This window comes from Acomys minous (genome assembly GCF_964271855.1).
Source record: "Acomys minous genome assembly, chromosome: 7".
Lineage (NCBI taxonomy): Eukaryota > Metazoa > Chordata > Mammalia > Rodentia > Muridae > Acomys > Acomys minous.
Window position 1 is genome coordinate 24515087 of NC_140488.1, and position 19483 is coordinate 24534569.

Sequence of the window (19483 nt, forward strand, 5' to 3'; positions counted from 1 at the left end):
ACTTAATTTTGTAAAGCATTTTGTTCTTTCAATGGGAGGGTGGGCAGGATGAAAGAATTTTCCAACTCTGTAAGTCTCAACAGGGTGGGGCGAGGAGGTTAGTACAAACTAAGGAGATACAGAAAATGTCACAAAGAAGAAAAAGTGGGGAGGTGAGCCTTTCTTTTTTGCCACAATTGATAAGAGCAAATGGCATTACATAAAAGGAATCAAATAGAACAACAGTATATACTACAAAAGATACAAGGAATTGAAATTTTTTTATCTAGAAAATTTTGTGACTTTCAGTGTTTGGGGAATGAACAAAGGGAGCATACATTTCAATGTGTTACCAGAGTTCTCCAGACTTGTGGCCAAAGATGCCTGACCTTCACTAGCTCTGAAGCTCATCTCTGTATGTCAGTGGCCCCGTAGATATTTAAGCAGCTTACAGAGGCCTCTCGTCTCTAATTTTGCATCTGAAATTCATACAGCTTTGGAAGCTTGGAAAGCTGGTGTAGGAGAGATTAGCACAACTCATGATGTATAGATGAAGAGACTAAAGAGCAAGTAATATAAGTGACTTGTCCAAGGTCACTGCCTTTTATTTTAAGCCTTTGTTTGGACTGCTGTTTGCGTCTCCTTCTCTAGCGACTGCCTGCCTTGAATACATTATACATATGAAAAACGAACTCTATACTTTTTAGCACCCTTTGAACTGTATATACCTCCAATGTCAGATACTGGACACATTCAAAAGCCTTACAAAGCTTGACAATCTTTCCAGCTACAGATGCCCCTATTTCTAGATGTGTCCCTAAATGTTTAGGAGCAGAGTCCAAATGTAACATACTTCCCAGTAAGGTGGAAGGGAGTGTTTTCAATTTCTATTTACTTTTAACTGACACACAGTAACATAAACATGTAGTTATTTTCAGAGTATCATGTGATATTTTGATATACATGTGCATTGTAATATTTAAATCCCAGCCTCTGGTAACAATCACTTTGCTTTCAACTTTTATGAAATCAACATTTTAACAGTCTAAACAATTATTTGTTGTGCCATCATCTCGCCATCCAAATACTTGAAAATGCACAGCTGACAGGAACCTTCTTTTTGAAGCAGCTGCCTCGATTGCCTAGGTTGAAGTCTAAGTGCCAATAACCCATTCAACCCCCACAGCACTCTATCAGGATGGCCCAGCCCCAAGGGCAGAATTGGCACAGCAGAAGAGAAAAGGCTAGAGAGAATCTCTGAGGACTGTTTCTTAGTTGGAACTTGAATAGTGGTAGATGTCACCAAGTACTAAGTTACCGTTTGGGAGTGAAAGATTTGGTGACAAGTCAGCAAAACCGAAGTCCTGGAGAAGGTATCCTCAAAGAAATTCTAACTAGAGTTGAAAAAAAATTTTAGTGGTTGTTTATTTTTTCAATTTCAGGATTTGTTAAGGCTAAGAGTGTCATTAGAGATAATCTAGTATAACTTCACACCCCAGGGGCCATCACAGAAATCTAGAAAAGGAAAGTGACTTACCCACCTTCATCTAGCAAGCTCGTAGATAAAATGAGACTAGGAGCCAGATGCCCAACCTTCTAGCGCAGGGCTCATTTTGCAGCACCACACTGCCGTCCCACCTTGAGTTCCTCAGTTCTCGAAAGGTCATCTCTCCACCTCAGGGCTTGCTCTCTTCAGACAAGCATAGCACTAGGGGGATTTGCAGGCAGTGACAGTCCCTGCTGCTGGGAGCAGAGCCAGGCGCCTGAAGATGGCACCTGTCACATCCCATTGGAATGAATGACCTCCCTCTGAAACTGAGCTGGGGCCAGGAGGAATCTGGGAGCGGCACCTTGAGAGAAGTCAGGGCTGGCCTGTGTGGCTGGTGTACCATGGGTATTCAAGGCAGAGGAGGTCATAGCAAATGCCCTGAGCACTGTTTTCTGGGAAGTTTTCTACTTCTCTTGGACCCTTGTGATTTATTCATTGCTTTAGGGGCAGCAACTCTGGTTCATTGGTTTAACTGCCACTACCCTTAAGGGGTGGGATAGGGGCTGTCTGCCTGCTGTTTTCCCTGGGTCGATTGCCTACAAGCTTGGTTCACGGGACAGTTTAGCTGGACTCTCGTATGTTTGTTGGAATTAATGGTATTCGACTGTATATCATGAGAAACCACATCAGTAACTGCCAGTGGAGGTGGATGAAGCAAGCAGGAGGAAGGGATGGAGAAGAAGGGAGAAACACAAAAAGAGAAGGAAGAATGGGGAGAGGAAATGTGATGAAGGGATTTTTTTTACACTCCAACCACTGGCATTTTAGGGTCTGTGGCTTCTCTCAATTTTAATAATCCCATCCATTTATTACCATTTGTTAGTGCAAATAGGCTTTTCTCTATTATAATTCAATTCTGAGATAACTGAAGCCTTTAAGAGAGATGCAGGACTCACTCGTGAGGTATTTGCTCTTCTCTCCTTGTATCTCGACATTCTGTGCACCCCAGAAATTAGTGTGTGAACATACCAGAGAACTGGTCCAATAGCAAAACAAAAGATGCTAAGGACAACTGTTCTAAGATTTTCTTTGTATCTGTCACCTACCTGAGGCCCCCATACCTACCTTCTGGTACCTAACACCACCTCTTACTCTCAAGCTTCCAGGTATTATTATTGTCCCACTGTTCTACCTTCTAGATCCCAGGAGATTTTTTTAGACAAGAAAATAAGAAACAAGTTAGGACGGTGCCACTAAAGAAGACCATGCTGGAGAAGAAGAGCCATAACTGGGCCAAATGAAGTGGCATAAAGGCCAGAATGCTGTGCGTAGGTCAAAGAGCTGAAGAGCTAGTTAAATGTAGGAATATCATTTTCTTTCCTTTAAGGGACAGTGCATTTAGCTAGATCACAGGACTCTAGGCTCACAATGCCTTACATGAGAGAAATAGTTAAGTCGTCTCTAAGTGATATGGGCCCTGACTAATTTTGCTGTTGCTGTTGCTGCTGTTGTTTTTTGTTTGGCTGGTTGGTTGGGTTTTATCTGTTTGTTTTGGGACGGAGTTTCTGTGTGTAGCTCTGGCTGTCCTTGAACTCACTCTTTAGACCAGGCTGTTCTGGAACTCACAAAGATCCTCTTGCCTTTGCCTCCCAAATGCTAGAGTTAGAGGCATATGCCATCACCCCTGGCAACCTGACTATTTTAAACTGGGTCTCTGGGTGGAAATTTCAGATATGAGGAAAAGAAGAGACTATGTGATGTGCTTTGGAACATGTACTGTAGGCTTCCACAGCCACAGTGGAACACGCTTCGTGGTCTAGTACTCCAAAATTGGGACCATACCTTGCTACCACCATCCTAGGAAAACAGAGGGATTCACCAAATTATCCTTCAAGTCACACTTTGCTGTAATCAAAGCTTGTCGTTGGGGATGGGGATATTAGTGACTAGGACCAAATTCAAGGACTAAAGACACAAGCTGTGTTTTTGATCCTTCATCCTCATCCCATAGAAAGGAGGGGTCCTTTCTGAGTCCAGCCTTCAGCATGGCTGTTCTGAAGCTCAGATACGTTGATATTCTCATCTCAATCATCAAGAACCTCTCACTTTCTTGTACCTTTTAGCCTCCCCTCTCACAGACTCCTACCCTTTGCCTATGTATAGGTCAACCCTCTCCATAAGCTGCATTTTCTGGCCTTTTAAATCCTATTTCTTGGTCTGGGTAACTTTTATAATGTCTGGTTTCTGCTGTCTACTCACTATTTTACCTATTCCTATCTTCTCCAGCTGCTGAAAGCCTTTATAGTTGCTTCCAAATTCTAGATGCAGTAACTCCTCATCAGTTCACAGTTCACTCAGCCATGTGGCACTCTTTCCTACCCCTGGTCTCTTTCTACTTATGTAACAAAAGTCCCCCTTCTCCTAGAAGAACATCCCAGCTCTTGTCTCTAAGAACGCCCATCAAGCATCCTGTCTTATGCCTGTTTTTACATTTTCTCTGTTCCTGTAAGCTTTTTTTTTTTTTTCATCATACTCCATGAAGACATTGACATATTCCTGGACAAAACAACCTTCTTTTTTTCCCCTTCAGTCTCAATCCAGCTCTTATTCAGCCTTCTCCCAGCCTCAGTCCCAAATGCCTAGCAGCATTCTTCATACGCCACATTTTTTGTGTTCAAAGTAAGATTGCTTTTATCACTACACACACACACACACACTCACACACAAGCACACACTCATGCACGCATGTACATACGTACATTTTACCCTTTTCAGTGTGGTTGCCAGTGCTCTTTTGGAAACCTAATCCAAGAGGACATATTTCCATCCTAAATTTGACTTGCCTCCTCTGTAAAATCCTGTACTGTGAATCTGTATTCATGAAAACTCTCTTTTACCTTGTCTCTGAAAACAATGCAAATTTTCCCCTCCACCTCCAGAGCCTTCTCTGGTACTCTAAATGAATCATCCCTTAGAGTCCTGTCCCTAATGCTCGAATCTTATATGGCTCATCTCTCTGTTGGCCTTTGTCTCTCTACGTCATTCCCAGTACCTGAAATAATGCACTAAATAGAGCAGACAATTAATATTTACCTAATTCACTAGATGTTGCAGGATATTTGATCCCATTGCGAACCCCAAGATTGTGAACTGTAAAAACCTACTTCTTGTTTGGTGTGGTTCAGTCATAACACACACCTTTAATCCAAGATCTTTCTGTACACAAGATTTAATAAAGTTAGCCATAGGCCAAGAGGCAGAGCAAGTAACCAGATAACAGGGATTTACAGAAAGGAGGGACATCAAGAAAAGTGTATTTTAGACAGTGTGGAGAAGAAGAAAAGGCTCTTTGGCTTTTAGCTTTTGGATTTTTCCACCTGGGCTTCTGGGTAAGCTAGCAAACCTTTTACTCCTGGGCTGTCAAATGAGCTAGTGAGCTTTTGGTCTTGAGCTCTTGGCTTTTGGCTTTTTTGGCTTTGGGGGGCTTTGAGTGTTGAGCTTTTGGTTTTTGGCTTTTTCCTTTGGGACTTGAGCTGAGTAAGAAAGTCAGCTGGGTGCTTTCTCTGCCTCTCTGAGCTAGTAGGTTTTCTCCCCAGCATCTGGCTCCTGAATCTTCATTTGGTAAAATCAAACATTTTGGGGTTTTCTTTTTTCTTTAAAGAACAACTAGCATTTGATAATTGTGTGGTGCCTGATATATAACAAATGTTTCATGAAGGTTATTATTGGAGTTTCACAGTTTACAAGTAGTTCCTATATATTTATTTGACTCCATACTCATAATATCCCTGTGCAGGTGGTTTTGTCTTATTCCCATTTGGTTTTTTGCTGATGAAAGTGGTGGGATAGAACAGGCATTTATTTTCAGCTCCTTCTACACCAAGTGTTTTCATACTCAATTTAATTAAATTTTCAGAAAACACTGTGAAGTAGGTGTTCTTAGTTACATTCTACAGATGGGAAAACTGAAACTCAGAAGGGAGTCCAAGATCACAAGGAACATATAATTTTCCTCCTCTGCTATTTCATTGTTCTGTAAATTTGATCATAGTAAATCTAGTGAGCAATACTGATGAGGCATACAGAAGGTATTATAAAATGATATCATAATTATTATTTACATATATTAATTTTTGGTTTTCATCTCTGTGAAATTTACTGTCAGGCATATAAAGAGCTGAAAGGTAAAATAAAACGTTTGTGTTTCCAAACCATCCTTGCCTTTCTCCTTGCATATTACAGTTGTAGGAACCAATGAACAAGCACCTCCCATGCACCAAGCATTATGCTTAGAGCCTTCCGTGTGTACTTTCATTTAATCATGTTCATATTCTTATGAGGTAGGGGCTATTATAAGCCTCAATATATGCATAAGATAATTACACCTCATAGGAGTTAAATACTTGTTCAAGACCCCTAGTTAATTTGAAATTTTTCAGTTAGATTTGTCTTGTTCCAAAGTTAATATTCTTTCAATGAAACTAGCCTGCCTTTCTACAAGGATGGGGAAAACAAGGATCAGAGTGACTATATTTCCCTCCGGGTGCTCAGGTCTTTGTCAAAGGGACAGCTTTGTATTGTCAACAGTCTTCATATGCTTGTGGTCCAAGTCTTCAACCGTATCTTCAGCCCTTCAAACTCTACTTAGATGCCCCACAGAGAGTTCTTACTAAATATGTGACAATAGATGAGCATGGTCTCTTCACTTGAAAGAACTATTAATAAACAATTATGTTTTGACAAAACCCTTATCTTCAAAAGAGTTGATCCCTTGGTCCCAGACAAAGGGGGAAAGACTATGTGCTAAAATTCTGCATGCAGATGGACTCTGGGGATGTTTCTTTCCATCTAAATGTGCCAACTTCTAGCAGCCATACTCCATACAATAACTTCTAAAGATTGTGTTGCTATTATTATTAGGAATATTAACAACCTTACACTTGTACAGGGAACTTCCATTTACACAAAAGACTCCTGCACAAGATTCTGTGATTTTCACCTTGTGCTCTCTTTCAATCCTTTTTGGATTGAAAACAGCTCCCTGTCCAGTCTAGGGGAATGGAACCCAGCCTGAGGAAACATAGACACCTAAGACCAGAGAAGAAGAATTTTATCCAAGTCAATTTGAGGTCAGCAATTGATCCTGTTGCACATTTAAGATCACAAATGTGTTCGAGGTCTTAAATGCAGCTCCTCAGTCTTCTTCCTTCCCCTTGCCAATTTCCAGAGCATGCAGCACCTCGAAGCCTTAGCTTCTCCTGCCATCAGAATTCACCCTTACTAGTCCCTTCCCCGACACATGGTTCAGGGACACCTTAGAAGCTGGCTCATCAATTATCTCTTCCCTGCCTCCAGACCAATTTTCTCATGCATTTGTATGAGTCTGCTTAGCATCCCGCAAAGAGGTAGGCCATAGCAACAAACATATCTAACACTCGTGGAGTTTTTACTATCAGCCAGGCACTGTAGTACTCATTCTGCATGTATAATTTTTGTTTGGCCGCGTAATAGTCCTATGAAGAAAAGGTATTAAGATCCCAATTTCATAAAGAAGGGCATTGAAGCTCTGAGTGACTAACCAACCCGCCAAAGACCACACAGCTAGCTAATAATACAGAGTCAAGATTCCAGTCTGTGAGTGTCCATAAACCACTAGTATGCTGTCTCTTGCTACTTTCCTCCTTTTTTATGCACAAACAGTAAGATTCATAGATTGGAAGGCCATGTAGCAGTCAGAGGGAGCAGTCTCAAGAAGTCAGAAAATAATTTTCCTCTCATTTTCTACCAGTATCAAGTTGTAGGACTCTAGGGAGTCACTTGAAGTCCCCTGTTTCTGAATCTGCAAATAGCGTCTAGTGTGTGAGATACAAGAAAGCTGAGCCAAGAAAGGTTAATCTCCTCCAAATTTATAGAGCTTAAAAGCACCACACAAATGCAAAGTGCTCCGTATCATAATCCTTAACATTATTATTCCAGCCTATTCATCTACCAATGAACCTGGGATAGAGACCTGGCTCTGTCCCTGGATTCTGGTGCCATTTATGTGCCAAGACAAATGGTCTCAGGGAGTAGTGGGTGATCCATTATCCGGATATGGATTATTTCTCAGGAGTAAATCGTTAGCCCTGTCAGGTGCTGATGAATTCTCCCACTGCACGTGGGGGCTCAGCGCTCTGCAAGGGACGTGAAGGGAATGTAAGCAGTGACTAGTGTCGAACAGTAACTGTGCAGGTGGGGTCATTGGGGGCAGGAGATAAGCATGGACAGATTAGGTTCCCTGGAGCAGCACCAATCCCACCCACCTGTGAGAAGATAGATAATGAGCTAACCCACCCACAGCTCAGGCCCTGGTGTGCACAAGTAATTCCTGACCTCTCCTGACGTCTAGATCATGGTAAAGGAGGAACTAAAGCACAAAAGAGCCCGGCATTCTGACATGCCAGAAACTCCTCAAAGAGAGAGGAAAGGAATGGACAGTGGCAAGAGAAGCCTAGGTAAAGGAATAGAGGAAAACAGGGCTAAAATAAAGAGCAAGCAAAGAGATGAGAAAAACAAAAGGAACCCACAGAAAAATCATGAAGAATACAACGACTACAGTGAAAGGAACAGCCAGAAAGAAGACTCGAGAGAATAAGAAGGAAAACAGAAGGGAAAAATAAAAACAGTCAGGAAGAATTTCTGTAATGATAGTGGAGTAGGGGCAGAATATGAATCTCTATGTGAAAATACAAGTCTGGAGGAAAAGCAAATACCAGAAGAAGAGAAAGGTGAGGAATAAACTAGAAAAAAAATGAGAAAAGGGTAAATAGAATCATCAAAGACAAAAAGGCAATAAAAAGAAAAGGCATGGAGATAAGAGATGATAAAAACAATAAATGAAATCTGAGAAATGTGGAAAAAGAAACATCTTTAGAGGGATGAGAAATGTGCCCCCCCCTTGTGTCTTTTTCCCCTCTTTGATTGCAGGACACATGCAATTTCAATGTGGTGGCCAGGGTTAACCTTAAAAAATGGTTAGCTATCCACATTTAGAGGGCTGTCTCCCTTTCTGATGGAGAGACGACTGAACAGTTAAGAGTACTTGCTTGTTCTTGCAGAGGATCCATGTTCAGTTCCCAACACCCACATGTCAGCTCACAGCTATCTGTAACTCCAGTTACAGACTATCTGATGTTCTCTTCTGGTCTCCATGGGCTCCAGGAATGAATGTGGTTCGTATACATCCATGCAGGCAAAATACTCATACACAAGCTCATTCATTCTGAGGCAGATAAGTACAAAAGATATCAATCCAGGTATTTAGGTGCCAAGAGAAGCAAGCCAATCCAATCACAAGGGTGGGCTCAGGCAGAAAACTGAGAAGAAACGGAGATACACTACCACGGAAGGTGACAGAGATACAGGAGAAGATGGCCATATGAAGACACAGACAACCTGCATAGGAGAAAGCTCATCCTTAGCTCAACTCCTCGCCTCTGCCTTCAGGAAGTTTTCTGATGTCAGACATTTGCTTCTTCCTATCTACTTCCCTCAGAATTTTCCTCTAAGCTTCTTAACAGTTAGTAACAGTGTGATCTATTTAAGTAAACTCACTCCTGCTAACAGTCTGTTAGCTAATGTGTCACCCTTCCTTGGGAACAGATGTCCCCTCCACCAGTTTGAATGACTCTCCAAAAGGCCTCTTCAAGTATGGGCGTAAGTGGTAGAATTTCCAGCCCCATGGCTAAGACCGAGTTGTAACGCATCTTAGCTTCTCCTCTAAGACTAAGGCCTTCTCCACTGTACGTCACAGTTCTCTACAGTTTCTGTATGATGAGGAGGCCAAACTATGGGATCCATAGCCCAGACAAAATAACAGAAGTGTCCTACATCTCCTTATCTAAAAGGTGTTTCTTGAAAAAGAAAAGTTTAAAAACCTCAGGGTTAAACAGGGCCAGATGAATTCTAAGGCCCACCCTCGCCTTGACATTCTGGGATTCTCTGACTAAGAACTAAATTCATTCCAATCTAAAACTTCAGCAACTGGACAAAAGTTGATTGAATTTTTTGGACAAATACGGTGTCGCTGTCTGCCCCATTAAATATTTTTTTCTGTGGCCCTGGTTTATTGATTTTGTTCAATAGCAATATTTCTTGGCACCGCTTCCATTACTGACTGGTGGACCCCTGATAAAGTGAAACACGTAGCCTCCAAAGCCCTTTCCAGATAAGCTGCAGATGGTGATTTATGTGTCTGTCCATCTGGCATGTACTGACACACAGACTATGCCACCCTTTCTGGCTAGTGCTCGGCACATGAAAGAGTGAGGCAACTGAATTTTAAAGGGAAACTATTTTATGGGGGGGAAATCAGGGGACTCTAAAGGCTTTGAATTGTTATAGTCGGCTGTGAACATAGAGAAGCAATGTGTACAGCTCTAATTTGATGATGTACCATCACTTAGAGAGTCTGCCTTCTTAAATCTCATTCACTCATTCACTCACTCCTTTAGGCATTCATTCATTCTTCTCAGAATGGCTTTTACTGTGCCAAGCTCTGTACTTGAGCTGGGAACAAAACTTAAAACCTCATCTGGGAATCCAAATTATGGTAGAGTGAAGGGGAGCAGTAGTTGAGGTAATGCTTCTTAACATCAACAAACTTAGGCTATGGATAAATATTTATGAGAAGAAATAATTTGGTAAGAATATTATTGTATGTGCCTACTTTTAATTATTCCCCTAGGCAAAAATAGTTGAATCAGAGGCCCCTTTTTTGTATGCAGTATTTGACTCACAGAGTTCTCATAATTAGTTCAGGTGATTGCTTTTGTAAGTATAGCATAAAAAAGTACAAGTTAGCTGAATAAATATTTTTTAATCTTAATTGTTCAGTCTTGGTGACAGGGTTTCATTTGTTGGTAACTGTTTGGGAACATTGTTTTGGGAGACCGGACATTTAATGAAAGATAAGGGAACATATGCTTTCTTTGAGACTGCCATGACATTAACCCCGTCATTCCCAAATAGTGAGAGGTTTCGGCACATTGTTGAACATTCATGTATCCAAAACCATATACCAAGCACCTTTGCTGACTCACATACTTGGTTAAGTTTCTGATATGCCTCGGCCTGTGAAAGGCTTATGTACTAATACATAAGCTGCGGGCCTTATAATCAGTGCTTTAAGATGTGGAGGAAAGGAACTTAGAAGAACCAAAACTAAATGATGAGGTAAACTGAGCTAAAAGACAAGAGCAGCTGGAGAGACTCAAAACGGCATGGAAATTTTTGGTGGCTTATGGTGACAGGGGTCTGAAAGACAACCCTATATACATCATGTTGGGGCTGAAGATAAGCAAGCCTCTTTCCTCTACATCCTTCTTGTAAAACAGTAGGATGTGTTTTTATGAACCAGACAGCAATACAGCAAGCAGGTCACTCTGTGGCTGAGATTAGCCCAGCAACTTGCTTCACTTTTAACTGCTTCAATTTAGGATAAAATAGATCCACTCCCTTTGTAAAAACAAAGCAACCAGAGCAAAACTCCTATCCTCTAATTCTCTTCCCTTGAAAATCACTTTCTTTTCCTTTCTAACACCTCTATCTAACAGAATTCTTTCATGGAGGTGAGAGGATTCAAGTGTTACTGCATACTAAGGTGGCTTTCAAATGATTCACATTCCAAAGGAGCCATAATGATTTCCAAGATAATTGGTTGTAGAAATAAGTCCTTCTAAAAAGCCAGCAATAGAATGTTCGTGATGCCACGGGATGATTCAGAGCATTTGGCCTTAATTACTTTGATTGTCCGCCAGGATTTAATATATGAATATTACATTGCGATCTTCAATTTAATTTCTTGTGTAAATGGATTGTGGCAGAATCCTGTAGTCCTGGAACTGGCACATAACTCAGCGTGGGAGACACTATCTTAACTCATCTCATTACTCAAGCCATTTGTTGTCCTTCAGGCTTTGACAGTCAGGAGATGGGAAAGTAGCAGAGGTGATGCGATCTCTCAACCTGGGTCCAGACAGACATGAGCCACCGTCTCTACTGATTATGTTGTTACACAGACAGAGACAGCACTTACTTTCAGAAGGGAAACAGAAGCCCACTCGAGTCAATGCGCAGCTGTGTACCCTGGGCTTTCTTAACATAGTGGAGTGGAAAAACCTGTGACATGCGTGCAAGAGACCTTAGATCTAGTCTTAACATTCACGTTGAAATATGATCTTGGTCGAGTCCTTTAATTCCTCAGAGCTTCCTATTCCTCATTATTCAAGAGAAAACTATGTGACCACCAAGCAGATTTTCCCCCTAGGAGGAACACTTTGTGGCAAATCTGAAGTCTTGGCACCACGACTGGACAAAGTTCATTGTTACACATCCTGTAAATAAAAAGCCACCCAGTAAGAGAAGGCAAGGTTTGAAGGAAGAGAGAAAGATCAAGTGGAGGGAAGGAGACATTTGAAAAGGAAAGGAAAGTAGAGGAAACAACTCTGCAGCCATAGCGTAGAAAGGTATCCCTCTTCCTCTGTGTCTGGGTGAGCTTGCAAAGTGATTAGCAAAATGGGCATCATTTGGGCTCAGGAAGTCTGATGGAAATTAGGGGTGGTGGGTATGGCACCCAACAAGAATTAACTGAGAAGTCACTGTGCTAGGAAGTTATCTGTGGTTGAGGCAGGCGCTTGCTATCATATATTTATATCAAAGAGTGTCCATATAAAATCTATAAAGAACTCCTGAAATTACTAAGGAAAAGAGCAATACACTAGAAGAAAGATGGATGGCAGGCTTAAATAAGAACTGCGTAGAAGAGAATGTAGAAAAAGCCACTGAGTATATGAAAAGATGCTCAACCTTATTAGTCACTAGAGAGCTGCACATTAAAACCACGTGAGATACCACTGTACACCCACCAGAATGATTAAAATTTCAAAATTTGAAAACAGTGTTGATAGGGGTTTGGCACAATAAAAGGGTGTAAATTGGTGCACACTTTGGAAAACCGGCAGCAGCTACCAAAATGGAACATGTGCATATGTTATGACTCAGTTATCCCACTTCTAACAAATACAGGCCCATGTGCACCAAAAGAAAAACAAAAATATTCAGAGGGATGTTAGTCCAGCTAGCTCCAAACTGGAAGTATCTAGCATTTTATTATTACTAAAATGGATAAATCAACAGTGGCATAGTCACAAAAGGAATATTATACAACAAGAAAGAACAATAGAAGTTTCATGCTACAGCATACGTGAATCTTACAAATATAACATTGAATAAAAACTCCACATACCAAGAAGTACATACCAAATGATTGCATAAAGGTCAGTGACTGGAAAACTTATAATGTTTAAGGATGTAAGGTGTATGAGTATAAAAAGCAATAAACCCTTCATATAAAATGAATAGTTTACTTATTAGAAGAGAATAAAGGGATTAAGGTTAGGGAAACAGGCACAATTTGGGAATCCGGGATGCTGATGTTCTCTTTCTGTTATGTTTGAAGCAGGGCCTTGCTATACACTTCTAGGCTGGCTGGTCTTGAAGCCAATTAGTAGCCTAGGCTGTTCTCAAATACACCAAGACTTCCTGTACCATGATGAACAGAAGACATATTCTGCTTTTCAGTTGGGTAACAGATAACACCAATCTCTCAATAAACCATGCACTGGTGACTTATGAGTTTCTTCTTGTGTAGTGTATTTTAAGAGAAATCTTTAAAACAGAGTAAGAAAAATTCAAAGACATCAAAGACACCTTTGTCTCAGGCTGCTCATCCTCTCACACTCCTGGATTCAAGGCTCTTTTTGTGTCTCTGTATTTACCTACAGTGATATTTCATCTTTAAAGCCAGCCTGAACCAAACCTTATCTAATAGCTGTCAGCCAACTGATGTCAGTAATACCATGTACCTGCTATTGTCTAGAATCCTACTGTTATCCCCTATTCCTAAGTTATTCTTGCCCTGTTGAACCTCTGTCTTCCTCCCAAATATGTTGCATCTTCTCTTTGCAGTCCTCTTCATGCCCTTTGGAGCAATGGGTTAGGGACCAAACTAGATTTCTTTTCCTGAACTTCAGTAAGCTCTCCTCTCTAAAGACTTCAATGCCTACTCTTTGCACTCTGAAGCTTCTTCTGTCTCTGTCCAACTTCAGTAGACTCTCCACCACTTCCTCATCCTGAGATCTATGGTATTAAGTACCTTAGAGCCTGATGCATTTCAGAGTTGTGATATTGAAGGGTGTTACCAAGATAAGCATTTGCTTTTTATCATATAATACATTTAGCCTATAGTGACATAGTTCATATAATCAAACATGTTCACGTTTTTGTTATGAAGTACATGAATATTCATGCTGAGTGGGATGAAAACACAATTATTTTCAGGCAACAATGGGAATAAATCTTGGGATAAGTTCAAATGAGTTTTAGTGTCAGATTTTGAAGTTATTTTAGTTTTTAGTACTTTGTGTTTTAAAAGATTGAAATTAGCCATGCTCATGAAATCCCAACATTTTGGAGGCTGAGGCAAGAAGATTGTCATGAGTTTGAGGCCAGCCTGGTCTACCTAGCAAGGGCCCAGCCAGCCTGAGATACAAAGTGAGACCCTGTTTTTAAAAAATAAAAAATAAGAAGAAAGGAAAAGAAATTGTATGATGGTGTCTGTGGTACAGGCCTATAATCCCAGTACTCAGGGAGGCACAGACAGGGGGATCTCTGTGAGTTCAAGGCCAGCCTGATCTACAAAGTGAGTCCAGGGCAGCCAAGGATACACAAAGAAACCCTGTTTTGGAAAAAAATCTAGTAGGAACACCCTGTTGTTGTTTTTTTAAACAGATACAAGGATGGAAGTACAGATGGTAAAATACAGTCATTACGTGTGATTATCTTCCCAAATAAATGAGAAATGCACATTAAATGAATTTTTATATATCCCAGAGTGCCCAGTTGTGAGTAATAAAATTTCCTTGCTGGCAAGAATAACACTAGTGCAGAAATCCACCCCATGTAAGTGTTACCAGATCATAAATGCCCTGTCATGGACCTCATGGCCACCTTGTACTCAATCAGTAGCCACTCATGAAAAATACAGGTCTTTTGCCTTACTGTAGGTAATGTAGTCCTAACTAGAAGAGAAACGTTGCCATACCAGGTACCTGGGACTATTTTGTTGGGTGTAGTGGGAAAGGAAAGAATGAGCTGCATGCCATAACACTTTCAGGTTGATTTGTTTAAATATTATTGTTCTCATCCAGGCTCTGCAATGGAATTAAGTCATAGTCAGGTTAGAACTCCATGACAATAGAGTTCAGTGAGCTCATGTTCACCATAGAGGTAGATGTTTACTTCCAGCTAGCTGGGGAATAAGAGTGTTGTGTTCTATAGCTTGAGTATGTTCCACAGACAAAACAAGGCTTCCAAAAGAGATTGATAAGGGAGTAGAGCATAAATCAAAGTTAAATCAGCATGCTTTTCCACACAGGAGATACCAAGGAAACATAAGAAACCCCAGTAAGAGAAGATGATACAACCATTCTCAGAACGGTGCCTGGAAGGGAAAGCCACCTGGGAAGATAAATTTTAAAAGTTAGAAAATTGAGCTTCATTCAGACCTTTGGGACACAAGGCTGTTTGCTTCTAGAGGGCAGAAACTGTAAATCATAAGTTTGGTATCTCTCACAGCAATGCCTCAAGCTCTTCAACCTTAAAATAAGAAAGAGAACAGGACTTATCTGAGCCCCACCACCTCTTCCTGCTCTACTTCATCTCTTCTTGCTCTACTTTTGAGGCCTAACAAATATGTGATGCCTTTTAAAATTATGTATATATTATTTTTCATATGAGCAATACCTATTCCTTGTTAAAAATTTTAAGCAACCGGATAAATATATGAAAGCTTAAAGTCACTTGTCATTCCATTTTCTACACCTTTCAGTGTATTTCCTCCTTGCTTGCTTTCCTTTCCAGTTCTTTCATAAAATTGTGATCATAGAGTTTTGTGATTTGAGTTATACTCTCAAGTATACGAAGGAGGCCATTTCTCATGTTAACACTAGAGCTAGTGCTATTTGAAAGTCCACCAGACACAGTGGTCATACTTAAGTATAGAATGTGTACCTTGCTTTTATGGAATTTAGTCTGAGTAGGAAGATGAGACAGATATACATGAGCCAGTAGCAAGAAATACAAAAATGAAATATAATATAATCAAATGTCATTTGGGAAGATAGACAGGAAAGACAGTGGGGATCCAAAGGCAGGAGATACTGGTGTGGCTGGAGAAGAAGAAAGCTCATGGACAAGAAAAGACTTCAACTGTCCTTAAAGGATAAACAGGGAAAATGAGAAAAGAGAAGCATTGAGGAAACTGCAGCAAGGGAAAGCTACACTGAAAAAGTGAAAAGCCTTTTACCCTTTTAGCTGGTAGTGATAGAAGCCTAACCGTGGCCAGTTTTGGAACTCTCAGATTTCTTACTTGAAGAGGTTTGGGAAATAGATGCATAAAACAAGAGTCACTTATGCTAATAAGACAATAGCTTAGGCTCGGACCTTCTGCTATTTAGAAATTGTCTCTTTGCTGCACATTGAATGGTGATGGCTCGCAGTCATAACGTGACTGGCCAGAGTGCCCCACTGGACAATTTTTTTAGGTAGGTTAGCTGGTTACACGACTCCAGAGCCTTGATCACAGTCAATTCACTATTGTTTCTTGGTAATCACAAGAAGAGAATGAGAGAAAGCCTAGGGCACACGCTCATTTCTCCTACTAAAGACACAGTTAAAGGTGGGGGAAAGTAAGTAAGCTACACCTGTACTCTGAAGACCTCCCCCAGTGGAACTGAAATTCCCTAGGGGCCAGAAAATCAATGGTATGGGGAAAACTAGAAAGGTATATGAAATACTACAATTCGTTCATTTGTGATGTATCCAAATGTCCTTTCTTGTGTCAAGAGACCTGCCACTAAGAAGCAATATGCCTTTCAGAAAATTGCATTACGTCTCAGAGTGCACCTCAGTTCTCTAACCCATTTGTAAAATGGAAACTATACCAAAGTTCCTTTTGACACCAAAATCCTATGGACCTATGACTTTTTTGAACCATTACTTCCTTTCCAGTTTTAGGAATCCCCTATGACAATGCAAATAACTCTGAGAAAAGGCTACATCTTACCCTGTGTTGCCAGTCACCACCATACCTGGGAATCGAAGTCCTTTAGGAAATGGGACAAGAAGAGCAAGCAGGCCCAGCCTGAGGGGAGAGGCACAGAAAGGAGAAGTGGGTGGATTCTTAGGACATCACCAGTTATGCAGAGGGAGGATCTTGACACCTCCTCCTTTTTCTGCCTCTCCCCTAAGTGCCCAGCAGCAGGCTGTGCTTGGTTGCATGCCTACGTAGGTGCCTGCTCAGCACAGGATGACCTGGCTGCCAGCATACTATTTATTCTAAGCCAATGAGAGGACCTTGAGGTGAATGATCTTGAGACCAATCATAGGTGGACGTATCTCTTTAATGGCTAGAGATATTTTCTCTTTGGCTCCTTTTCATTGGTTCAGGCTAACAGAAGTCTCTCTGGACTGTCAGGCAATGCCAAGCCATCAGCCAATGGGAGTGCATTTAGCTGTGGGATCTTGTTTTTGTCTGGAACTTAAGGTAGCCCTGCCTCAAGGGCTGTCTTCATCTGTCTCTTCATTGTCATCCCTGACTGAGAGCTTCTGCCAAGAACACAGGAGACATAAGCAGTTTCACCTAACTGAGGCAGCCTGGTAAGAGGTAGGCATACTTGGGGGCCAGGGGCTGTGTGTTTGCACAGCCCCTGCAGGTGAGTGCAGGCATATCAGCAAAGGAAAAAAAGAAGGAGCTAGCACTGGTGGGAGTGAATACTGTGATGCTAAAGGCAGATCTTTGACAGGTTACATTGTTATTACTTCCTTCCCACAAGTTATAAATATTCAACGGGCCTATTCAAAACACGAGAGTGTCTTCTGTGTTCTTCTTAACCTGTATGCCCACAGTGAGAGGATTCCTAAGAGAGCCAAAGGTGTGCTAGCTCCTACTTAGGACCTGCATACCTCATTTTAAGGTGTCTACAGTACCCAGTGAGAGAAACTGGGGTAGCTGGGCTCCAAAGGCAGATTGATTTCACAGTCTTCTCTTCTAAAATCCTAGCTTACTTTGGGTGCCTCTGGTTATGCTTCAGAGAATGCTAGGACTATGGCCTCTAGTGTAAGTTACTCTACAGGAGTAATTTGGATCTCTGACCACTGACATAATTCTTAGCGCCATGCTAGACCAAACATGTAATTTTAGTAGCTTTCCAAGCAGTGGGTAACAGAGTACGCAAGGGCAATGAAAAGCCTTCCATGTTTCTAGAGAGACTCAGTCATTCAGGAAACATTTTCTGAGTGTTTTCTGTGAGACAGGCACTATACTAGACACTAAGTGGACAGAAAAATCACACCCATGGACTTTTGGTAAGTGTTAGCAGGCCAGTGCCAAGGGAAGTGTATGTTTTAGATCATCTTTAAATTTTTTAGAGATTGTCTTGTAGTAATCAAAGATTTTGAAATACCCTAAGACTGAGCTTTGGTTAAAAACTGGCCAGAGAAGTGTTTTCAATATTAAGGTGCTCCCGATTTAAACTTTGTTTCAGAAAATAATTTGCCACAGATTTTCTGTAAGATAATGGAGGAGTTCTCAGTTCTCTCCTCCTTATAATAAGGAATTAGACACAAGGCAGTGAGGTCCTTTCCTAATCTACCAGGCGGTCTAAAAGAATTTAGTCATTAGTATGAATTTAACTAGCCATGCTTTTCCTCCATGGGCTTAGCCTCATTTGATGTGTTGTCTCCCCTTGTATAAGGAAGTGCTTTGTCACGGAGTAAAGAGGGGGTATTTGTAAAAGAAGGATGAGGAAGAAAGGAAATGTAATGAACTTCCGCAGGAATCTCCACATCCTTTTTCCTCAGGCTACAGGACCCTGCAATCAGTTGAAGCTAATTCCAACAGATTGTTTAGGTGCTAATGAAAAAAAAAACAAATAAAAAATCTGATTGGGGGGCTTATAATGCTTAGGCACCAAGGAACTATTGCAACAGCATTAAGGGGCCAGTAAAATCTCTGAGCAGCTATTTGCTAGGATCAGGACACCAGGTTTACAACAGCATCTTTGTTCATTGCTCTTCCCCTGCCTGATTCAGGGACCTTTTATAGCCCAGATGTTCGTCTTACTGGACCCTGATATTCTGAATGATGCAAGGTCAGGAAAAGTGAGAGTGATTCAGAACTGCATGTCATTCCTTAAGTAATTGTAAAAGGCGTCTAATCAATGTGAGTTCCCTGTCTGAACATAGTAGCTAAGAGAGGTAAACCAAAATAAGCAGTCAAGGGGAAGTGGGAAGGGATGAGCTCAGTGAATCCAATCAGTGATCCATACTAATGTTTCTTATATGAGCACACTGACTGGTAGCTCTCCAGGTGCCAAATGGCATCTGGGAAACATTACTCCATCCCCCAATTGACGTAATAATTAGATTGCATAAATGGTTCCTCTGAGCTCACTGCCAGCCCAAGAGACAAATGTGATTGGTGAGCCAATTAATCTCCCCACATCTCACCCCTCCCCATCGAAGTTTCAACCTGTGTCAGCGATTATGCTGTGGAGGTCGCAAGCCACCCAAATAAGTGAAAACTGGCAAAGATGAGTGTTATGAGTGGGTTATATATACCAGGCTACTTACTGCAGGGTTTGTATTGTAGGGACCTTGGAATGTACATGAACAGAACCACAGATGGACATAGCACAAGGAGCCAAAATAATAGGAAAAAAAGTTAGTGGCTTCTTCAGCAAGATTTTGCTTTTCTCTGTCCCAGCTCACCCTCGGGCAAACTAAAGGACTAAGGACAACATGGCAAAGGAATGCCCTGATCATTCGGTATAGATCCTTATGGCAGCCTGAATAATGCCCCTTTCTCCCAAATCGAAATCTTGAGACGGGAAGATTATCTTGAATTGTCCAGGTTAG

At 41.2% G+C, this 19483-nt stretch overlaps 1 protein-coding gene across 1 annotated transcript in view; it reads right to left on the reverse strand.

The window, feature by feature from the left end:
* The window catches only part of ARHGAP36 (Rho GTPase activating protein 36), a gene marked incomplete at its 5' end in the record, with an annotated part of 37094 nt that extends 35471 nt beyond the window's left edge, over window positions 1-1623 (reverse strand). The window contains one exon of the mRNA XM_084790409.1: window positions 1517-1623. Within this exon, the coding sequence (XP_084646535.1) occupies window positions 1517-1526 (10 nt within the window). The remainder of the gene's footprint in view (window positions 1-1516) is intronic.
* Between the last annotated feature and the right edge of the window lie 17860 nt (window positions 1624-19483).